Raw genomic sequence first — 20271 nt, 5'->3', positions numbered from 1 at the left:
TGCCCATGTTGCAGCACGGCTCTCTTCCAGGCCCAGCTGGTCCCCAGCCCCACCTGCGACACACAGGCGTGCACCTGCGGTAAGTGCTGGGCTGCCATGGTGAGTGCCACCCGCTGAGCGGCTTAGTGCAGTTAACCGTCTCATGCTTCTGGAAGCTGAAACGGAAGGTGCAGGTATTGGCAGGGTGGACTCCTGAGTGTGCGGGCACGAGCTGCCCCAGGCTGCCCCCCTGCCCCAGGCTGCCCTCTGCCCCCCAGGTTGCCCCCTGCCTCAGGCTGCCCTCTGCCCCCTGCCCCAGGCTGCCCTCTGCCCCTCTGCCCCCCAGGTTGCCCCCTGCCCCAGGCTGTCCCCTGCCCCAGGCTGTCCCCTGCCCCAGGCTGTCCCCTGCCCCAGGCTGCCCCTCTGCCCCCCAGGCTTCCCCCCTGCCCCAGGCTTCCCCCTGCCCCAGGCTGCCCCCTGCCCCAGGCTGCCCTCTGCCTGCTGGCGGCTGCTTCCCTTCCTGGGCTTGGGGAAGCACCACCCCCAGCTCTGCCTCCCTCTTCTCCCTGGGCCCAGACGCCCCCCTGTTGTAAGCACCAGGCCATGCTGGCTCAGAGCTCGTTCCACGGACCTCAGCCTAACTAATGATGACTGGATCATTCGAATTCTAAAATGCCACCCAGTCATCTTCACGAGGTCACTGTGGAACCCCAGTCCCCTCTTTCTTAGAAACACAAATCTTATCTCCCTCGCTGGGGTGGGCCACTTTATCAAGCACATTCCTAACACAGGAAGTTTCTGGTACTGAAGATACGGCCAATGAAGACGTGCTGCAAAAACAGAATGGCCGTGGTTCCTACAGGGCGAGAGGGGCCGATTCCCAGATGAGGGTCATTGCACAAACAGAGAAAACACAACAGCCTGAGGGAAACCGCGACAAGGACACGAGAAACGACTTCTTGATCATGTAAGACATTTATTTTGGTTACAACCTTAGTGTTTTAACACTGATTCGCGATACAGCAGACATTAAACTTGTCTTTAAAAAAATCATTTTCATATCTTCCCTTTGTCTGTCCAGAAAATCACTCTCTCACGATCATATTACCCCCAAAGCGAGCAGGAGGCAACAGGTCCTAAAGTGGAACTTGCAGCCCATCTGCTTGACGCACCCGGGACGGCCTCAGTCTCCCCTCGGGAGAGGACCAGCTCTGTGCTCTTCAGTGATTCCTGACACCAGTTTTATGGCAAAGAAGATTCCCTGCAAGAAAAGCCCATATCCTCGTATTTAAGACAAGTGCTTATTTTGATTAAAACATTAGCATCTGGACATTGTTAGCATCTTAGCACGAACTGGGAACACAAAAGGCACCAACATTCCACTTCCCATCCTTCCATTGCCACGGGCGGAGCGCAGCGCCACCTGCTGGCCATAATATTATTATTCCTAGCACATCCTATACTTTGCAGACGATGCTAAATCCAAGTGGGATTCTAACAGACCCGTACAGTGTCAGAGCCAAAAGGGGCCCTTGAGGTCTTCTGGGCGAGCTCCCTCATTTGACAGGCAGTGGGCTTCTGCTCTCAAGCTAACTCAGTGGCAGGGGAGCTGCTTTAAGATAAAGAAGACAACCACTTGGTGTTCTAATTCGCCTGGGTGGGGCTCTGTTGGGTCGCAGACGGGGGTCAGGGGTAGGGAGGGGGTAAGGGCACCCTGAGTTCCTATCCCATTGCATCCCCAGTGGGTAGAGAGCTGCCCAGGAACAGCTCCCACTCAGCTGGGCAGGCATTGGCTCTTAGACTACAGACGTTCATTTTACGGGGAGTTAAAAATAAATCTCAAAAAGAAAGGGTAAGGTTCCTGGGACACAGACCACTAAGAAATCCCAAGTTAGCATCCTCATGTGCCCACAGAGAGGCCTTCAGGGGCCCTCCCTTGGTTAACTGGCCACACCATGCTGCTCCGTTCACTAGGTAGCCACGGCTGTCCTGTGAGGCGACCAATGCCGGGGCGTGAGATGGGAGGCACAGCACCTGCACCTCTTCCAGGAGCAGAGCGGCAGGCTGTGATGTAGGGATGCTGCCTGACACCTGTAAGAGCAGCCGCATGTTCTAGCCCTGTCAGCGGGGCCAGGAGGGCGCGTGCAGTGCACCTGGACTCTCCTGGGCATGGGGCATGGGGCAGGGGGCAGCTCGTTTTTCTTTTAAAATGTTTTATTGGGCCAGCGCCGTGGCTCACTTGGTTAATCCTCCACCTGTGGCGCCGGCATCCCATATGGGTGCCGGGTTCTAGTCCTAGTTGCTCCTCTTCCAGTGCAGCTCTCTGCTGTGGCCCGGGAGGGCAGTGGAGGATGGCCCAGGGGCTTGGGCCCTGCACCTGCATGGGAGACCAGGAGGAAGCACCTGGCTCCTGGCTTCGGATCGGCGCAGCTCCAGCCATGGTGGCCATTTGGGGGGTGAACCAATGGAAGGAAGACCTTTCTCTCTGTCTCTAACTAAAAAAAAAAAAAAAAAAAAAAAAAAAAAAAAAAAAAAAGATTTCAAAAAAAAGTGTTTTATTTATTTGCATCTACCTGAAAGGCAGAATGACAGAGCAAGAGAGAGATAGATCATCTATCTGCTGGTTCACTCCCCAAATGCATGAAACAGCCAGGGCTGGGCCAGGACAAAGCCAGGAGCCTTGAACTTCCATCCAGGTCTCCTGCATGGGTAGCAGGGCCTCGAGTGCTTTAGTTGTCATCTGCTGCCGTCCAAGACACATCGGCAGGAAACTGGGTCAGAGGCAGAAGGGCCAGGACCCGCACCAGCACTCCGACGCGGGTGTGAGCGCCCCAAGCAGCAGTGACACCTCCGCGCCACAGCTCCGGCTCCAGGGGCTCCTGCTGAAGGGCTGTGCTGAGAAAGAACCAGCGTCTGGAAGGGCAGCCCTGGCGTCTTGCCTCTGCCTTAACAAAGAGCCCAGCGACCCTGGGAGCCCTGCCCTTGGCCATCCTGACCTCCAAGTGCTTTCCTTCCTATTAACAACACGTGAGTCCGCTCCACCACTGCAGGCCACGTGGGTGGGGCAGCGAAGCCCCCCAAAGCTGGAAAGCACGGCACAGGTCCATGGACAGTCATTTCACGGAGGTGGGGCTACCTGGGCAGCTCAGGGGAGAGGGGTCAGTGACCACCCAGCTGTGCAACTCCCAGAAAGGCACATTCCTTACATCCACATATTAACACTACCTGAATTTAAATTGACACGCGCGACAAAAGTCCCTGATGGCGCCTCCCCTGCAGGAGACACCTGCACAGATCCTGCCCGTGTCCTCACACGGGGCCAGGCCTCTGGCAGCCTGGCTCACCCACACAGACCACACTACATATTTGGTGCATAAATAAGGAGGTTCAGTCCCTAACCTTTGATCAAACACTTCTGTGCTCGCTTGCTGGGACTGTGGCTGAGAACCTCCCCCCACCCCCAGCACTACCCAGAGTGACCCAGAGACGAACAGCAGCATGTCCCAGTGACGGCCACACCCCACAAGATGTGTCCACAGCAAAGCACACACACCGGAGCACCTGTGCACCCCGACATCACCCTCACTGTCAGTAAACATGGTCTTTCTCTCACTTTGCATCCAGCACAGGCACGAAGAGGATGCCTCCGTCCTGCCCGGCTGAGTCCCACCGGGGCTCCCGCACTGGCCTGGCACCATCAGGGCCACCGGAAGCCTGCTCATCCCAGGGCTGCGTTTCAGAAGGCACCCCCGGCTCACAACCCTCCCTCCCCACCATCACTGGCCAACTGCCTCCTCCAGGGCCTGGAATAGCAACGGAGACGCCGAGCAGCCGGCGTGAGCTCCCGAGCCGCCCAACGCCGTCATTCAGGACAAAACACTTGTAATTCTCCAAATGGTGCGGTTTTGAAATAGACTGGACTTCAACACCCCGTTTTCAAAACACCACGCCCAAGGCCCCTGCTCTTCCAGCAGGCGCGAGCCCGCCGAGGCGGACAGCCGGCAGCAGCGCACGGCCAACTGGGGCTTCCCAGAGAGGCACCGCTGGCGAGCCCCGGGGCCGGGGGCGCGTCCTCCGGGAGAAACGGCTGGCCCACCCAGGGGCCTCTGGGGCACCTGTAATCCTAAGGAAGACATCCAAACACAGTCTTGGCGGCCGCTTCCACCCAGCAGCAGGTATGGCCGCTCCGCTCCGAGCGGAAGTGGAAGGCTGAGAGGACCGCGGGGGGACAGACGTGGCGGGGACGCCGGGGCCTGCGCTGGCACCGCCCGCGGACTAGGGCACAAGGGGCTGAGGTCCCCGCCTCCTGCCCTGCGCCACGGGGCGGCGCGCACAGGCCTTCCTGGGTCCCGGCTCAGGGAGAGGACACCGTGAATTACGGGACAGGACGACCAGGGAGCGAGACCGCCCTCTTCGGCAGGCTTCTTGACGTGCTCCTGGGGGCAGCGGCCCCGGGCTGTGCTGGGACGGACGCGTGGGCAAGTGCCTTGTGACGCGGGGAGCGGGGAACACTGTGGGTCCTAAACGTGGCGGCGCAGCCGTCCTCCGCCGGGGCCTCCCCGGGTGCACCTCCGGAGCAGAGGCAGAAGGGGGCGCCCTAGAGTTTCAGCTTCCCCTCCTTGGCCAGTCTGTCGTTGAGCTGGCAGAGCTGGGCCAGGAAGCCGTCGTTGGGGCCGATCTCACGGTTCTGCCGCACGACGCTCAGGGCAGACCTGACGTCCATCTTGTGTCGCATCATGAGGTACGCGATGACCAGGGTCGGGGAGCGGCTGTAACCCTCGCGGCAGTGGACGAGCACCCGGCCTGCAAGACAACAGGGAGATGCGGTGGGCTGGGGACAGCGAACCAGACCGTGGCTCTTGTCGGAATCCCGCCCCTGAAATGCAAGTGAAAAGCTGACTCCCACGCGTGCCCCTGTGCGGCCACCAGGACGGCCACGGGAGGACGGAGGCAGCACCTGCGCCTGGGAGGATGTGGAGCGAGTGGCCCCGCCCGTGTGGCAGGGGCGCCAAGCAGGACACACGCCTCGGACAACGGCCCCAGGAGCCACCGCAGCCGCGCACACGCGTCCACACATGTGCTCCCTGTCCCACGCGTACCGTGATGTCCACAGGCAGCAGGCCTCAGGGCGGGCCCAAGCTGGACAAACCACATACATGAGTGCAACAGTCCACAGCTGGCCAGGTCCCCGGAGAGCAGAAAAGTAGGCACAACGGCTTCCAGTGACCGAGATGGGAGCAGGGGGAGGGGCGGGTGGGGAACACACTGGGTTTTTGTGTTTTCTTTCTTTTTTTTAAGATTTATTTATTTATTTGAGAGGTAGAGTTACAGAGGAGAGACAGAGAGAGAGCCCTTCCATCCACTGGTTCACTCCCCAAACGGCTGCAATGGCCAGAGGTGAGCCGATCCGAAGCCAGGAGCCAGGAGCTCCTTCCAGGTCTCCCACACAGGGCCCAAGGACAAGGGCCATCTTCTACTGCTTTCCCAGGCCACAGCAGAGAGCTGGATCGGAAATGGAGCAGCCAGGACTCGAACCAGCACCCATATGGGATGCTGGTGCCTTGCGTTTTCTTTCTTGACCCCCGGCTGGTATGTGGCTGTGTGCAAATCTCTGACCAACCTCTAGATGGACTTTATCTCTTAAAGACAAAATGTGGAAACAACGCAAATGTCCGTCATCAAGTGAACGGCTCAGCAAACTGGTACACGGGGGCAGTAGAACACTACTTAGCGACAAGAAGGACCAGCTACTGACGCTGGGCACAACCTGAATGAAGTTCAGAATGCTTCCGCTAAGCGAAGGGGCACTGTGTGATTCCACTTCCGGGAAGCGCTAGACTGCACCCCTCATCTCTGGCAACAGCACATCAGGGGCTGATGGGGAAGGGAGGGACAGGGCAGGAGGGGACAGGAGGAAACCCAGGGGTGACGGAGACACTCATGACCCAGGAGCTGGTGAAGGCTGCACAGGGGCTGCGCACCCTCAGGATGCAGGAACCGCACGCCTGAAACACCAGGGGCTGCGTACTGTCAAGACGTGGGAACCATATACACATAATACAGAAGGCAGAAGTATCCATGGAGGGCTGGCACTGCGGCGTAGCAGGTAAAGCCACCGCCTGCAGTACCAGCATCCCATATGGGTGCCGGTTCTAGTCCTGGCTGCTCCACTTCCCATCCAGCTCTCTGCTATGGCCTGGGAAAGCAGTGGAGGATGGCACAAGACCTTGGGCCCCTGCACCTGCATGGGAGACTGGGAAGAAGCTCCTGGCTCCTGGCTTTGGATTGGCGCAGCTCCGGCTGTTGTGGCCAATTGGGGAGTGAACCAGCAGATGGAAGACCTTTCTCTCTCACTCTCTCTCTGACTCGCCTTCTCTCTCTGTGTAACTATGACTTTCAAATAAAATTTTAAAAATCTTTTAAAAAATTATTTATGGGTTTACTAAAGTTTTTGCACCAAAATGATTTTAATGCCATGTTTTCAGAAACATTTTGAAGTATTCTCATATGTATAGTTTATTGAATGTCAATTATACCTCAACAACGTAATTCAAAAAAAAGTGTGCATACCGAGTACCAACACACACACACACACACACACACACCCCCTCATGGCTCTTCCAAAGGCTGGCCCTTCTTTCTGACGTCATTTCCTGCTCCCCCTCCTCCCTCGTGCCAGCCTGCACTGCCTCCCTCCTCAGGTGCCACTCAGTGTCCTCCCCCCTCTACCCAGGAGGGTCTTCCCTGCCCGCTCCCAGCCCACACCACCTGACCCCTGGTCTCATCTCCCAAGCCCTACATAGGCCGGTGCCCCCTCTGGCCTGGCCGCTGCCATCCACCGCTGACGAGCAAGCACTGTGAGGCAGGGCTGTTGTCATCTATGCTGCCCGGGCCGTGTCCCCAGCCACAGGTGCAGGACGAGTGAGGAGGAGGTGCCAGCGGCCATGGCCAGTGAGACCCTAGCAGGTTGCAGGAAGGCCCCGCCAGCCGCAAACCTCGGCCCCTCTCTGCCACCACCACTCTGCACACAGAGCGAGCGCTCTGTTCAGGTCCTGGCGCGCCTCACCCTCAGTACCTCGAAACAGGGCTCTCCCTGCCCCCTTACCACCACCAAGCCACCCTCCAGCCAGCACGTGGCAGGATCCTGCCAAGACACAAACCCATTGGTCCGCGTTTGCAGGGTGGTCTGGTCGCCACGGGGTGGCTTAGGAGGCCAGCTGCCTGCAGCCTCCCACGTGCCGATCCTTGCCTGGAACAGACTCTCTTGGCCTCCTGGTAAACTCCCACTCCTCCTGTGCCGGTTCAAGCATTTCCTTCCTTGGCATAGGAATTCAAGTCTTGGAAGCCGTGTGAACCTTGGTTTACATTTTTAATTTTTATTCATTTATCTGAGAGGCTGAGGGACATAGCAAGAGTTTCCATCCACTGGGTTCAACCTCCCAAATGCCCACAACAGCTGGGGAGCCAAAACTAGGAGCCAGGAATTCAATCTGGGTCTCCCACATGGGTGGCAGGAACCCAACTACTCGGGTCATCACCGCTGCCCCTCAGGGTTCACATCAGCAGGAAGCTGGAAACAGGAGCCGGACACAGGGATCGAATCCAGCTGTTCCGATCCAGCTACGCAGGTGTCCTAACCAGTATCTTAACTGCTAGGCCAATGCCGGCCCCTTGGTTTAAATTTTGACTTGCTGATTGGAGTGTTATTCGCCTTAGCAACATCTGACCTAACTGTGTATCCCATCCTATGACAGGATGAGGGACACATTCAGACAACAATACCTTCTCAGGGCTGGTGCCGTGGCATGGCAGGCAAAGCCTCCTGCAGCACCTGCATCCCATACGGGTGCCGGTACAAGTCCCAGCTGCTCCATTTCCAATCCAGCTCCCTGCTAGTGCGCCTGGGAAAGCAGCAGAACATGGCCCAAGTGCTTGGGCCCCTGCACCCACTTGGGAAACCTGGATGAAGCTCCTGGCTCCTGGCTTTGGTTTGGCCCAGCCCTGGCTATTGTGGCCATTTGGGGAGTGAACTAGCAGACAGAAGACTCTCTCTCTCTCTTTCTCTCACAGCATCTCTGCCTTTTAGATAAATAGATAAATGAAAAAAGAAAGAAAGAAAGAAAGAAAGAAAGAAAGAAAGAAAGAAAGAAAGAAAGAAAGAAAAGAAAAGAAAAGAAAAGAAAAGAAAAGAAAAGAAAAGAAAAGAAAAGAAAAAGAAAAGAAAAGAAAAGGAAAAGCCCTCGCAAAGCTCCCCTACAAAATCTGGTTACACATGTCAGCGTGGCGAATGTAGAGCACCTGGCTGCTCGGTCAAGCATTGGCCAGCCTGTGGCTGAGCAGGCATCTGCAGCATGCCAAGCAGTCATGGCGACGGCCTGGAGAATGTGGGCTTCCCCCAATCAGCTGGAGACAAAAACAGGTTCTGGGAGAAAGATGCCATTCTGTCTGGAGACTTGAACACAGAACTCCCACCGAGCTTCCAGCCCTACAGATTCCAGGCTCACCAGCTGTGACAGTCACAGGAGGCAGGTCCTCCGAGGAACGCCAACACCATTTGTCGGGAGAACCCTGACTGGCACGCTGGTGATTAACTCTGAGACCCAGCTAACCCCACGGCTGCCGTCTTCTCGTCTGTGCGGACGGTACCGCTGCACAACATGCAAAGGTCCGGCCTCATGCCTGGCACAGGTGCGCACTCAACAAATTGCCCCATTGCCAGCCATCATCCGGTGGCACCCGGTCACCTCCTCCAGAAGCCCCCACACAGCAGGCATTTCTCAACAGCAGGGACTGTGGGGCGCTGACTTAGGACACCCATGCCACTGGCCCCACTTCTGGCACCCACGCCGCCAGCACCCGTGTGCTCAGTGAGCATCTGCCCCCCATCCCGAGTGAGTGAGTGAGCGCCCACTGCCACCTCCACCGGGCAGTACTCGGCAGGGATCTCCTAGCCCAGAGTCAAAGAGTTGCCCTACCCTGAAACTCCACCCTCCTTGCCCAGTGGCTCCCAAATCAGGAAGCCAAGTCCCCCCCTTCCTGCCCCTCTACCTCTGGCCAGTTTTCCCAAAGCTTACAGAGTGGAGCTCCCCCACCCTGGACCCACGCTGGGACCCTCTGCAGAGTGGCCGCCTCACCACCTGCCCATGACACACAGAGCCTACTCGGCCTTCCAGACCCAGCCCAGATGCCACCTCCTCCATGAAGCCTCCCCAGAAGTGAGTGCTCCCTCCTCTGAGTCCCCCAGCTCTTGGAAATGGCTTCCAGGTGGCCCAGGTCCTGCACCCTGTTGGAGGCCAGCACAAGTCTGTTCACTCACTTGGCCAATCAGTCTTAGAGGCGCAGGGAATTCATGTCCCCTACTGTGCATGATGCTACATGAGGTGTTGGGGAGAGAGACAGGGACGCCGTGGCACCAGCCTGTGTGGAAGAAGCCTGTCATGGAGAGGATACTGTGCCCAGTGTGAAAGCACAAGGAAGAACTGGCTGGGGGAGGCGAGGGCACTCCAGACTGAAGGCCCAGCCCACCTGGGCCAAGGCAGAGGTCACAAGGCTCAAGGTGTGTGTTTGCAGAACAGGAAGCAAAGCCAGAGCTCCAGGTTCCTGGAGAGACGAGTGATCCCTGTTACCGGGCAAGAGCAAGACACTCATCCTCCATCCACACAGGGAGGAGTGCAACCCAGCTGCAGGGGAGTGGGTGAGGGTGGCAGAGACAGCGGCGGGTCACCACGAAGCCTGCAGACTCTCCCCCAAGCCCTGCACGGCTATCCAGTTGTATCTACTGCGACTCCTTTGGTCGGGGCGGCTGCCAGGCCCGAGGAGCATGGCTGCCACAGAAACAAGGCCGACTGCCTGGGGCCGGTGGCGCGGGGCAGGGGTTAAAGCTGCTGCCCGCAATGCCTGCATCCCGTGTGAGAGCAGTTCAAGTCCTGGCTGCTCCACTTCCCATCCAGCTCCCTGCTCGTGCACCTGGCATTGCTGGGGCCCCTGCCACCCCTGTGGGAGACCCAGATGGAGTTCCAGGCTCCTGGCTTTGACCTGGCCCAGCCCTGGCCATGCGGCCTTTTGGGGAGTGAACCAGCAGATGGAAGATTGTATGTGTGTGTGTGTGTGTGTATGCATGTGTGCAAGCATGTGCGTGTGACTCTTTTCAAGTAAATGAATCAATAAGCATTAAGAAAAGAAACAAGGTGGATTCCCCTCTCCTGAGACAGCTTGGGGTAGGGAGGGCGGGAGAAGCTGGGACAAACAGCTCCAGACAGAAACGGAAGTGGCCCAGCCTGCGAGCTCATGTCTGCCCCATGGCCTTCTAGGGTTTCTCACTGACGCCTCCTCCGAGTGCCAGCCCCAAGGCCATTCTCCTTCCATCCGACCTTCTGTCTGGGCTGCAGGAAGCACTCAGAGGGCAGCTGGAAGACTGGGAGCGTGGGCTGCAGCCTGCAGACCCCCAGCCGCCCCGCTTCCTCTTGCCAGGTGCTGGTGGGAGCAGGTGGCCACTGGGCTGGGACGGGAGGTTGCACTTGCTGCTCAGAAAGGAAGGGCCCCGAGGAAGAGCTGGCTGCACTGCTGTGAGCAGAGCCTCCAGGGGACCGGGGGCACGCGACACGGAGGGTGGTAGAGGAAGGCGCAGGAAAGAGCCGGGTCCACACCCCACGGCCAAGCACCGAATCCACCAGCCCTGGCGCTCCTGCCCCCAGGACCACGGTGCGTCCTCCTCCTCCCTTTTCTCCCATTACCGTTCTTTTGAGCCAACGCCTGGTCTATGAAGTCTGCAGCCCTTTCAAAGTAGGCGCTGAGGTTGAACTCCTGGGTGTCGTTGGCCTTGATGCCCAGGTAGGTGATGCCGGAGTCCTGGTAGAAGTTGGCGTTGGTGTTGACATGCATGAAGGACCGGCCCTCAGCGGCGTTCAGGACGTGGGTGATGCCCAGCTTCTGCAGCTTGGGGATGTCCTGAGCCACAGACCTGGACAGGAGACAGCGGCAGCAGCTGATCAACCGACCGGCTGGCAGCCCCAGCTGGGGAAGACGGGCAAGAATCGAAGCCTCTTGGCTAAGCACAGAAACCCTCTGGGGCCTGGGCCCTGCCAGCTTCTGCAGCCTCATCCTGGGACCTCGCCCCCTCACTCCAGCCGTATCTCATGACCGGCATCTTCCCCAAATAGCCTGGTGGCTTCACGCCCAGGCTCACCCCCTCCCTGGGCTGCGCTCCGCCCACCCCGCCCCTGCTCTGTGGACATGAAACTTCTCATATTTCATCGCCCTGGGCAGTGTCACCTCCTCTCCACATCCACCTGCAGTCACACCCCCGTGCCCGTAGGGTACAGCCAAGGGCTCAAACACCCCAGACTGCCTGGCTCTGACACCAGCCTGCCACCTGCCAGCGAGGCAACCCTCAGCGACACTTCACCTTTCTCTGCCTCAGCTCCCTCGCTGTAAAATGCCACATTGCCATGGCAAGTGCTACTAATCTTTTTTTTTTTTCTTTTTTGAAAGGCACAGCAACAGAAAGAAAGATCTTCCATTTGCCAGTTCACTCCCTAAATGACCGTAAGAGCCAGGCCAGGGCCAGCCCGAAGCCAGAAGCCAGGAACTGCCCTAAGCACCCACATGGGTGCAGGGACCCAAGCGCTTGGGTGATTGCCCTCTGCCATCTCAGGCACGTTAGCAGGAAGCTGGATTGGAAGCAGAGTAGTCAGAACTCAAACTGGCCCTGTGACTTGGGATGCCAGCATCGCAAGGAGCGGCTCAACCCACTGCGCCACAACACCGGCCCCACAAATGCTGCTATTCCAATGCACGACTGCGCTTGTTTGTTTATTTATAAACCCAGGCTGGGAGCTCCGGGGGGCAGGAATCAGATCTGCTTCAGGTCTGTTTCCCCAGCAGCTGCTATGGTGCCTGGCGTGTGGTAGATGCAGAGTAAGTACCTGGTGAATGGGAGGACAGCATTGTCCCGTGCCAGGCAGCCCTGCCCCGCCGTCCAGTGGGACCAGCCACACTCCGCTCGCCATGTTCCTGAAGCTCGCTCGGGTAAGCTGGCACTTGGGGAGCAAGAGTCCCCAAGAGAACTGCAGGGGTTCCAAGACGCCTGCGCTCAGGGATCACAGCGCCCCACCACTCCACCACACAACATCCCCATTCAAACAGCGGCTTGCACTTCTATGACACGTGCACGGAGGAGGGGTGGCGACATCCCGCTGCACAGGGCTTAACCTTGGCCCCGCAGGGCAGGCGGAGGGACGGGTGTGGGTTCACGCGCTGCCAATCATGGAGCCTCGAGGAGACCTCCTTTCTCCTGACACCCAGCCCCACCGTCTCCCATCTCACGGCGTCCCATGCCCACCATGGGAAAACCCAGAGGCCTGGAAAACGGGCCTTCACACAGGCTCTGGCTCTGGGGGCCGGACTTTTTTGAGGGGCTCCCAATGGGTGGGGGAGTCCAGGTGCTCATGACACTTGGGTGCCCAGGAGCTCCTGCTTGCTAGCACCACACACACGCGTGTGCACACACACACACACACACCAGGCCACGTCAAGGTCAGATCTGCCTCACAGGCGAGCAAGGTGTTCTCGATGCCACTGGCACTTAGCACCCCATCAGCAGTTAGCACGCCAGCTCCCACCAGATGTTTGAAGCCTTGGTTTCCCCTTGGGGAGGAGGTGGGTCTACAGTGGAACACCTGGGTCTGCCCCAGTGAGCATGGCTCCCGAGGCAGCCAAGCCCCACTTATTGGGGGGGTGGCAGAAAGTACCCCCAGAAGTTTGCAATTCCTGGGTCCTCTGGCTGAGGCCGAGGGACTCTGCCTTAGCTGTCCAGTGTGTGATGCTGCCCAGGACTGCCAGGTGGTGGTGACGGGAAGCACTCTGAGGTCACTCCCCTCATCTCCCGGTGCTGATATGAATGCAACAGCCTACACACCTGCCCCTTCCTGATGCCTCCTGCTCTTCGTGGACCCTGTAGTGCCTGGATCACAGCAGGTGCTGGGCGGGAGCGGATGGCACGGCAATGAGCTCTGTCCTCGGGAGGCTGGGACCGGCCTTTCCAACCCCTCCTAGCCGGGCGATGGATTCCCATTTCTGCGGCCGTCCTTGGCAGGATGGCGGCTACACGCACGAACAAAACCGCGATCCTGTGCTCACAACTGCTCTGCCATCCGGGCACCCACCCGCTGCCCTGTGGAAGCTGAGAGGAGGGTTAGCTCCAGGTTTTCAACACATGCTCCCGGGCAGGCACACAGGGCTGTACCAGCATCTGATCTATTCTTTCTCTTGGCTGGCATTTCAGTGCCTCCCAGAATTGGTAACCCTGGGTCCCTCCCGCTGCTGAGAAATGCTGATAGGTAGTTTAAAGAACAGAGAACCGGAAAATCAATTTACTAAGAAGCCCTGGTAAGTGATCAATAATAAATGCATTCCCTGGTGGTGAGAGGACTGCGATGGGAGCCTTTTCCAAGTGATGGCTTGGGGGAGGGGGGTTATCGGTGGATGGTTCTAGAAGCCCATGCAAGTCAAACCCTGTCTGGAAGGTGGGAGAAGAGGTCAAGAAACCCCGGCCCAGCTTTCCGGACTCCCACGTTTCAGGTATTTTTTGATTCCCTGATCTGGGCCAGGAAAAGTTCCACGCCCGGATTGAGACGTCAGCCCGTTGCCATGGCAACGGAGGCAGACATTCCGCGGTGACCTCACTGCAGAACCAGGCAGCTGTCACATGATGCGCGGGCAGGAGACCGGCCGGGCGACCGAGGGCCACCTGTTAAGGGAACATGGTAGCCGACCCCGCCCAAGGCCGAACTCCAAGACTGGAGAGGGCACCCCTGGGGGCTCCGCGCACCCCTCTTCGCGGGAGGACCGCGCTCTGGCAAACACGCGGGGGTGGGCGCCGACTCCGGCCCCCTCCCAGCCCCGAGGTTGGGCCGGGAGTGGTGGCCGCGCCCGCGATGCCCCCACCCGCGCCTCCCCACTCCCCCGCCGTAGCCCCCGGTGGGCGGGGCGCCCGGGGAGGGGCGACCGGGCCGGCCCCGAGGGGCACTCACGCGTTGCCGACGTAGATCCTCGGGGTGACCTCGTTGCACGGCTGGCTCGGGAGGCTGTAGCAGCCGCTGCCGTCCGAGAGCAGGTCGTTGAGATCTTGCACCGAGAGCTCGAACGGGCCCGACATGGCGGCGGCCGGGCCCTGCACGCCGGGGCAGGAGCGAGCGAGGGGAGAGCGGCCGGGTCAGCTGGGCGGGGGCTGGCGAGCCGGGAGCCGCCCCGTCCCGCCCCGGGGGCGGGCCCGCCGGGCGCGGGGGCCACCGCGCTGCTCTCCGGGGAGGCTGCGCGCCGCCGGGCTTCGCGCGGCCGCTCCTCAAGACCCCCCCACCCCGGGGCGCGCGCCCGAGCGGCCTCGGCTCGTGAGCTTCGGGGGCCTCTCCCAGCCCCGGCTCAGCTGCTTCTGGATCTTTGTAAAGTGGGAAATGCAGTCACATCCTTCCCTGAACCGAATGCGGGGCGCAATAAATGTTCCTGTTGTCGGGGTGCAACCAGGTGTCGCTTAGATTATTTTAGGAAGACTGGGGCACCGGGGTTCCCGCTCTGACGCCCCCTGCTGTATCCCCCGGGGCTTGTCAGAGTCTCCGCCCCAGTCTGACCCACCGACCTCAGGAAACCCCTACCAAGGTCTAAGTCTAAGAGGCACTACTCTAGGGCCATCTGCTCCCCGCCCCCTTCTCCCCTAGTTTCTTGAAAGGCAGGTGACACACACACACACACACACACACAGAGAGAGAGAGAGAGAGAGGAGAGTCTTCCATCTGCTGATTCACTTCCCAAATGGCTGCTACAGCCAGGGCTGGGCCATGGGGAAGCCAGGAGTTGAACTCTGTGTCTCCCAGGTGAGTGGCAGGGGCTCAAGGACTTGGGTCATCTTCTGCTGCCTTCCCAGGTGCTTTAGCAGGGAGCTGGGTCCAAAGCAGAGCAGCCTGGACCCAGGCTCAGCACCTGCCTTGCAGGCAGTGGGCTAAAGTGCTGCTCCCCCGCCCCCCAGCCCACCTGCTTTCACCATTCTTGGAGAATCAGCATCCTGCTTAAAAACTGGGAGCCCTGAGCAGCCAGGCTTGGAACTCTGGCCCTGGGGAATGAACCTCTCTGAGCCTGTTTGCTGAAACAGAGATCGGGCATCCCTAGTTGAAAAAAACCTGAAATGCCCCAAAGCTCGACATGCAGCACGGAAGTGAGTGACGCCACGTCTGGGAAGTTCACGCCTGGCTTTGTGTGACAGGTCGCAGTCAACACCAGGAGCACCAGAATTATTGTATAAACTTATCTTCAGGTGCATATGAAACACAAATGGATTTCATGTTTAGATTCGGGCTCCACCCCTAAGACAGCTCAGTATGTAAGTGCAAATAGTCCAAAATAATAATAAAAAAAAAATCCGACATCTGAATTCTTTCTGGTCCTAAGTAGTTTGGAGCCTGGAACACCGAACTCCGAGGGTTGCTGGAAAGACTAAATGCGGCACTCAGGGAAAGCACCCAGCACCAGCAGTAAGCACTCAGGAAGTGTTCGTCGTTTGTCTTGGCACAGGGTATGACCGGTGCTAGCATGCGGACCCCCAGACCCGCGGCCAGCCCACCAGGCGCCACCTGGCGTCAGCACTCAGCCTGTCCTGAGCTCCCCCTTAGTGCCAAAGACACAGTCTCTGTCCTGGAGGAAATCTGCTCTCTCCTCTGAGACCCCCTACCCCGAATGGGGTGAATGTGGCCCCCGGAATCAAGACTCCCACCTCCTGTGCCCAGCTCTGCACTGACTTGGCTGCTGCACCGCTTCCCTGCCGCTCTGCCCTTTAGTTCCTCGGCTGTGAAATGAAGGAATTGCATCCGATTCTCAAGGTCACCTTTCACCTTCCCCGGAAGCTGATGCCTCTCCTTCCCGCGCTGGCAGCATCTGCATTCCAGGCAGGTGGGAGAGCTTCCGAGTCTCTCGACCTTAATCTTGACCGGGGACTGCGTTAGCACTGAGAACAGAAGCCCAGAGGCAGCCGGCCGTGCCCCACTGCTGCGCCTCCTCCTCTGAGCCCTGTCCCTGATGTCACAACTGGGTAGCTATGACAACCTGCCACAGGGGCCCTAAGCACCTCCCAGAGGGCCCCGGGTGCTCATTTCTGAAGTGAGACTAGGAAGAGAAGATGAACAGTTCTCTGGATTATCTGGCCTACCCTGTTATCGTCTCTAATCACAGGCAAAGCACAACCTTCAGGAAGAAACTGGACTTCGGCCACTACGTATTTCACAAGAATAGAATACAAATAGGTAGGTGGGCTGTTTGGACTGGACGCTGAAGTTTCCAGCGCAAAGACGTTGACACAAACCAGATCATTGCGTGACTTCAGGATGACGTGGCTGAACGCTGAGTTTAGTCCGGTGTACATCAGCATCAGTAACGGAATGTACTTTCCACCGGGAAGCTTGTTTAAGGGAGACACTCGTTTTATTGTTTGAAAGGTTCCGTTCATGGAAAGGCAGAGCAACAGAGAGAGGAAGAGGCAGATCTGTCGTCTGCCAGTGCACTCCCCAAATGGGCCAGGCAGAAGCCAGGAGCCAGGAACTCCACCCAGGTCTCCCACATGGGTGGCAAGTACTTGGGCTGCCTTCTGCTGCCTTCCTAGGCACATTAGCAGGAAACTGGATTGGGAGCAGAGCAGCTGGGACTCAAGTCAGCACTTCAGTACGGGACGCCAGTGTTGCAAAGGTGGCTTAGCCCCCTGCGCCACAACACCAGCTCCATCCAAGGCGCTCGTTTTAAACTCTTTAAACCAAAGTAAACCTGAGGCTAGGACTTCAGGGAAGGGACGGAAGAGAGGCTCTTTCGCTGGGTGAAGAGGACGTTCATCTCTCTAAGTGTCACTTGTTCTAGTCCTCACCATTCTTCCATTTCTGCTGAGGTCAGTTTGGGAAATTATACCAAATTGAAATTCCTGAACTGGAATATGATCGTCACGCTCACTGGTCAGGGTCATTGTCAGGCCCCCGTGCGGAGGTTTGCTAAGCTCCAGGGTCCCTGTGCTCTAACGATGTTCTCTCTTATTCCTCTGCCCCAGTGAAGCCGACCGTGGACACCAAGCCTCCAGCGGCACACACACACCACATTTTAAAACTGAGCAAACTACAGGTACTTGTTTTGGCTGTCTGCAGCCAGATTTTACTGGTCTTTTCTCTAAGCCCTAAAGAGGCCCGGCTTCCCCAGAGCCTGCTAAGTACCCACCTAGCCCCTGTGTCGGTGCGCCGCCTTCCCATCCCCTGCCCCCAGCTCCCTAAGCTTGGCCCCCCACGTGTTCCTCTCCTGCAGTCCCAGAGGAGGGTGGCTCAGCCACTGTGGGGGAGCCATGACACCCCCATGTGGGTGGGGTTTCTTCGCAGGGTGAACAAAAGAGAATCGATAAGATCGAGTATGAAAATAAGCAGCTATGTCAGAAAATCGCCAACGCCCATCGCGGCCCCGCCAAGGTGGACTGCTGGAACGAGTATTTCTCCAAGAGGTACAGTTCTTTCTCTTCGTTTCAGTTTTTGGGAGACAAACTTGCCCTTCCTTTGGGTTTTCACGTGAGGTTCTCCTGTGTGAGGGGAGCACCTCGGGGTATTTATCTCGAGGGATAGGCAGAGAGATTGTGGTGAGGAAGGGGAAAACGTCCCGACTGGGGCTTTGGCCAGGGTTACAGCTAACTTCGATTTGCAGCTACAACGAAACGCCGTACTCCAATCGCTTACGAACAACACTCAACACTGGAGGAAGGGTGGGGCTCTCCCTGAGACTTCTTTTATGAGGGCACTAATCCCTTTGCAGGGGTGGGTACCGGGCCTGTGAAATCACCTGGCCTGGCCCTTTCATGGCAACCGCGGGCTGACTTTTAAGTTGCTAACTCTGTGTGGCCGGCAGAGGGCATTATAAATTCCCAAATGGCCCTTGGCAGGAAAAAAAAAAAGTCCCCCAACCCTGCTTTAGGGTGACCGAATCACCTCTCCAGGTCCCCCTACCCCCAACACTTCACCTTGGAGGTTAGGATTTCAGGAAACGAACCGTGGGTGGGGGCACACATTCAGACCACAGCACCATAGCTGGGACTGCGAAGCAGTGTTCCAGGCACCAGGCGTCCGAGATGAAATGACATACGTATGGCCTCAGAAGTAAAATCCCACAGGGCAGCTGTCTGTGGCAACAGCAACAGCACAGTGTGGTGGGGAGGGTGCCAGGGAGAGTTTGGAGTGGGTGATGCGGAGACCCCTTTCCTATGTCTGGAGACGGGAGCGGGAGGTGAACCAAAACTTGTCGCCAGACTTTTGTGATTTGTCCAAAAAGAGCCCTTCCCCTGCCGCCCCCAAAAGAAAGCAGAGATTCTCAAGCCTGGTTTCACATTATATAATCCTTGGGGCACGTGTGCGAGATGGTGTCGCCCAAGCTCCAGCCCAGACCAGTAAAGCAGAATCTTGCAGTGGGGTTAGGACCGCCTGTCAAACCTGCAGAGGCGTGCACATTCCCCACAGTGCGGGCGTCTGTGACGGCTTAGCAGATGCACCTCTCCCACCCCATCCAGGAGAAGCACTTCCTTCCGCATCTGTTTTGTGGCTTTGTGTTTTTCAGCTTAAACAGGGAAACAAGGAACCGGGAGCTGGTGAGGATCACCGTGGAGAACCAGGGCATCCTCAAGAGGCTGGGTGACCGCAAGCCCCACTACGACCGCAGGGCATCGGAGATGGACTGGCAGGCACGTGGCCATTCTTGCTGTATCCCCCCGCGCACACACACAGTTTGTCCTGCTCAGCCTATAGACGGTCTCAGAAGCACCCCTAAGTGGCTGGAGCCAGATCCCATGGAATGCCGCAATGGTTAGAACAGAAACCATCGAAGGCTAACAAAGCCAACAGACTAGCGAACCAACAGCTAAAGACATCTCGCTGTCTTAGGTGTTAGTTCCAGGAAATATCCAGTAGCAGCTTCCCCGACCCCTTAACTCATTAAAGATGGCTGAATGCACAGGGGGCACCCAGCAGGTGCTTGGTCTGCTCCCTTCAGAGATGAAAAGGGGGGAAGGGGAGCCATGCACTGTGTGTGGAAACCTCCACTCCCTTGCTTGGGTCTGGGAACCGCTCGCAAGCCCCCCTTAAGGACTTAGGACGTCAGCTGTAGCATCAGCACCCTGCATTGACATGGATCTTTCTGTTTTTTTTTTTTTCTTCCAGAATTCAAGGCGCTATATCAAAAATACAACAAGATATCTTCTCTCCCAAGATGAATAGGTTTGTGTATCTGCACCACATGGTCACAGTTGATACCAAAGCCCTAAGAAACCCATAAATGGTGAACGAGAGGTCATCTGTACAGGGAACTCGGCGCTCTCTTTGTTTCTTCCCTCCACACAAGCGGGAACGACAGTGTCGTTTGCCGTCGGCTTCGAGGCTCTGTAGGAGTCTGCAGGGAAGCCATGGGTTCTGCTAAGACCTAAACGGGAGGCCTCATGGCTTTAAAGTTGTGCCAACGTTACATTACAGGTCTCTGCCACTGTTCAAAAGGACTGTTGTGTCGGCATTTTGTATTATTTAACACCATCAGGGATGAGTAGGGGAGAAGGAGAAATGGACACCCCGGCTTTCCGAAGGCTGGTTCTGTGTCATTGACCTGTCTCCCTCTCTCCCTGCTGAACACAAGGCTCCTCACCATGGAAAAGCTGCCCGAGAAGGAGAGGCCTTGGCTGCTCGGACTCTGCAGACGCCCCTGAGGGGCTGCACACTCTGCCTTAGGACGCTGTAATAAAGCCCAGAACAAGAACGGGGCAGGCAGGAGGAAATACGCAATGAGCATCTTTATTTGAGGCTATGAAAAAGTAGTAATAGCAGGAAAGAGAGAGAGAGAGAGAGAGAGCGAGCAGGCAAGAGAGGAGGGATGGAGGGACAGACGAGTACGCTCTTAACCATGCCAGGGGTGGAAAAGGTGGGCTGTGATGAGCCCCGAATCCAGCGCTGTCCAAATGGGAAGCAAAAGCACATGACAACATCAAAGCTGGGACCACACAAGCGACACACGCCATTAGCCCCTCTGTGGCTCTGCAGGCTCCAGGAGCCCTGTTCGCAGCCAGGGAGCAGCAGCAGTGAAAACATCTCCCGCGTGCTGAGACGCTGCTGTGTGGGTTCTGTGACGCGACGTGCTGGTTTTCAGCCTAAATCCATCTATTTTTTATGAAGGCTTATTTTTATTTATTTGAAATGCATTGTTACAGAAAGAGGCAGAGAAAGAGAGAGAGAGGTCTTCCATCCGCTGGTTCAC

At 57.6% G+C, this 20271-nt stretch overlaps 2 protein-coding genes across 4 annotated transcripts; one reads left to right on the top strand and one right to left on the bottom strand.

Annotated features, from left to right (window-relative positions):
* Window positions 1-938: 938 nt before the first annotated feature.
* DUSP3 (dual specificity phosphatase 3) lies at window positions 939-15988 on the bottom strand. Of its 3 annotated transcripts, none has more exons than XM_051825714.2 (4): window positions 15851-15988; window positions 14010-14149; window positions 10713-10939; window positions 939-4782 (listed from the first exon to the last, which is right to left on the bottom strand). In XM_051825714.2, exons 2-4 carry the CDS (start codon window positions 14132-14134, stop codon window positions 4577-4579), a joined length of 558 nt encoding a protein of 185 aa, XP_051681674.1. In that variant the 5' UTR covers window positions 14135-14149; window positions 15851-15988; the 3' UTR covers window positions 939-4576. The 3 variants fall into 3 exon arrangements, with proteins under 3 accessions (XP_051681674.1, XP_069916736.1, XP_069916735.1); XM_070060635.1 differs by lacking the exon at window positions 15851-15988 and adding an exon at window positions 15740-15757; XM_070060634.1 differs by lacking the exon at window positions 15851-15988 and having other exon boundaries at window positions 14010-14229.
* Window positions 15989-16065: 77 nt separating this feature from the next.
* CFAP97D1 (CFAP97 domain containing 1) lies at window positions 16066-19726 on the top strand. The gene is made up of 5 exons (XM_002719426.5): window positions 16066-16265; window positions 17054-17124; window positions 17373-17491; window positions 18592-18715; window positions 19191-19726. Exons 1-5 carry the CDS (start codon window positions 16142-16144, stop codon window positions 19245-19247), a joined length of 495 nt encoding a protein of 164 aa, XP_002719472.1. The 5' UTR covers window positions 16066-16141; the 3' UTR covers window positions 19248-19726.
* The last annotated feature ends 545 nt before the right edge of the window (window positions 19727-20271 follow it).

This window comes from Oryctolagus cuniculus, chromosome 17 (genome assembly GCF_964237555.1).
Source record: "Oryctolagus cuniculus chromosome 17, mOryCun1.1, whole genome shotgun sequence".
NCBI classification, from domain to species: Eukaryota; Metazoa; Chordata; class Mammalia; order Lagomorpha; family Leporidae; genus Oryctolagus; species Oryctolagus cuniculus.
Note: the sequence above shows the minus strand (reverse complement) of the source record. Positions and strands in the feature narration are given on the sequence as shown.

What these genes read in the sequence shown, in the direction of transcription:
- DUSP3 (XM_051825714.2), bottom strand. Translation starts at nt 14,134, where the DNA reads ATGTCGGGCCCGTTCGAGCTCTCGGTGCAAGATCTCAACGACCTGCTC. An exon ending in AGGATCTACGTCGGCAACGC is followed by an intron (nt 10,940 to 14,009) that starts GTGAGTGCCCCT and finishes TCTCCTGTCCAG; the next exon opens with GTCTGTGGCTCAGGACATCC. An exon ending in GGCGTTGGCTCAAAAGAACG is followed by an intron (nt 4,783 to 10,712) that starts GTAATGGGAGAA and finishes GTTGTCTTGCAG; the next exon opens with GCCGGGTGCTCGTCCACTGC.
- CFAP97D1 (XM_002719426.5), top strand. Translation starts at nt 16,142, where the DNA reads ATGAACAGTTCTCTGGATTATCTGGCCTACCCTGTTATCGTCTCTAAT. An exon ending in CAAGAATAGAATACAAATAG is followed by an intron (nt 16,266 to 17,053) that starts GTAGGTGGGCTG and finishes CCTCTGCCCCAG; the next exon opens with TGAAGCCGACCGTGGACACC. An exon ending in CATCGGAGATGGACTGGCAG is followed by an intron (nt 18,716 to 19,190) that starts GCACGTGGCCAT and finishes TTTTTCTTCCAG; the next exon opens with AATTCAAGGCGCTATATCAA.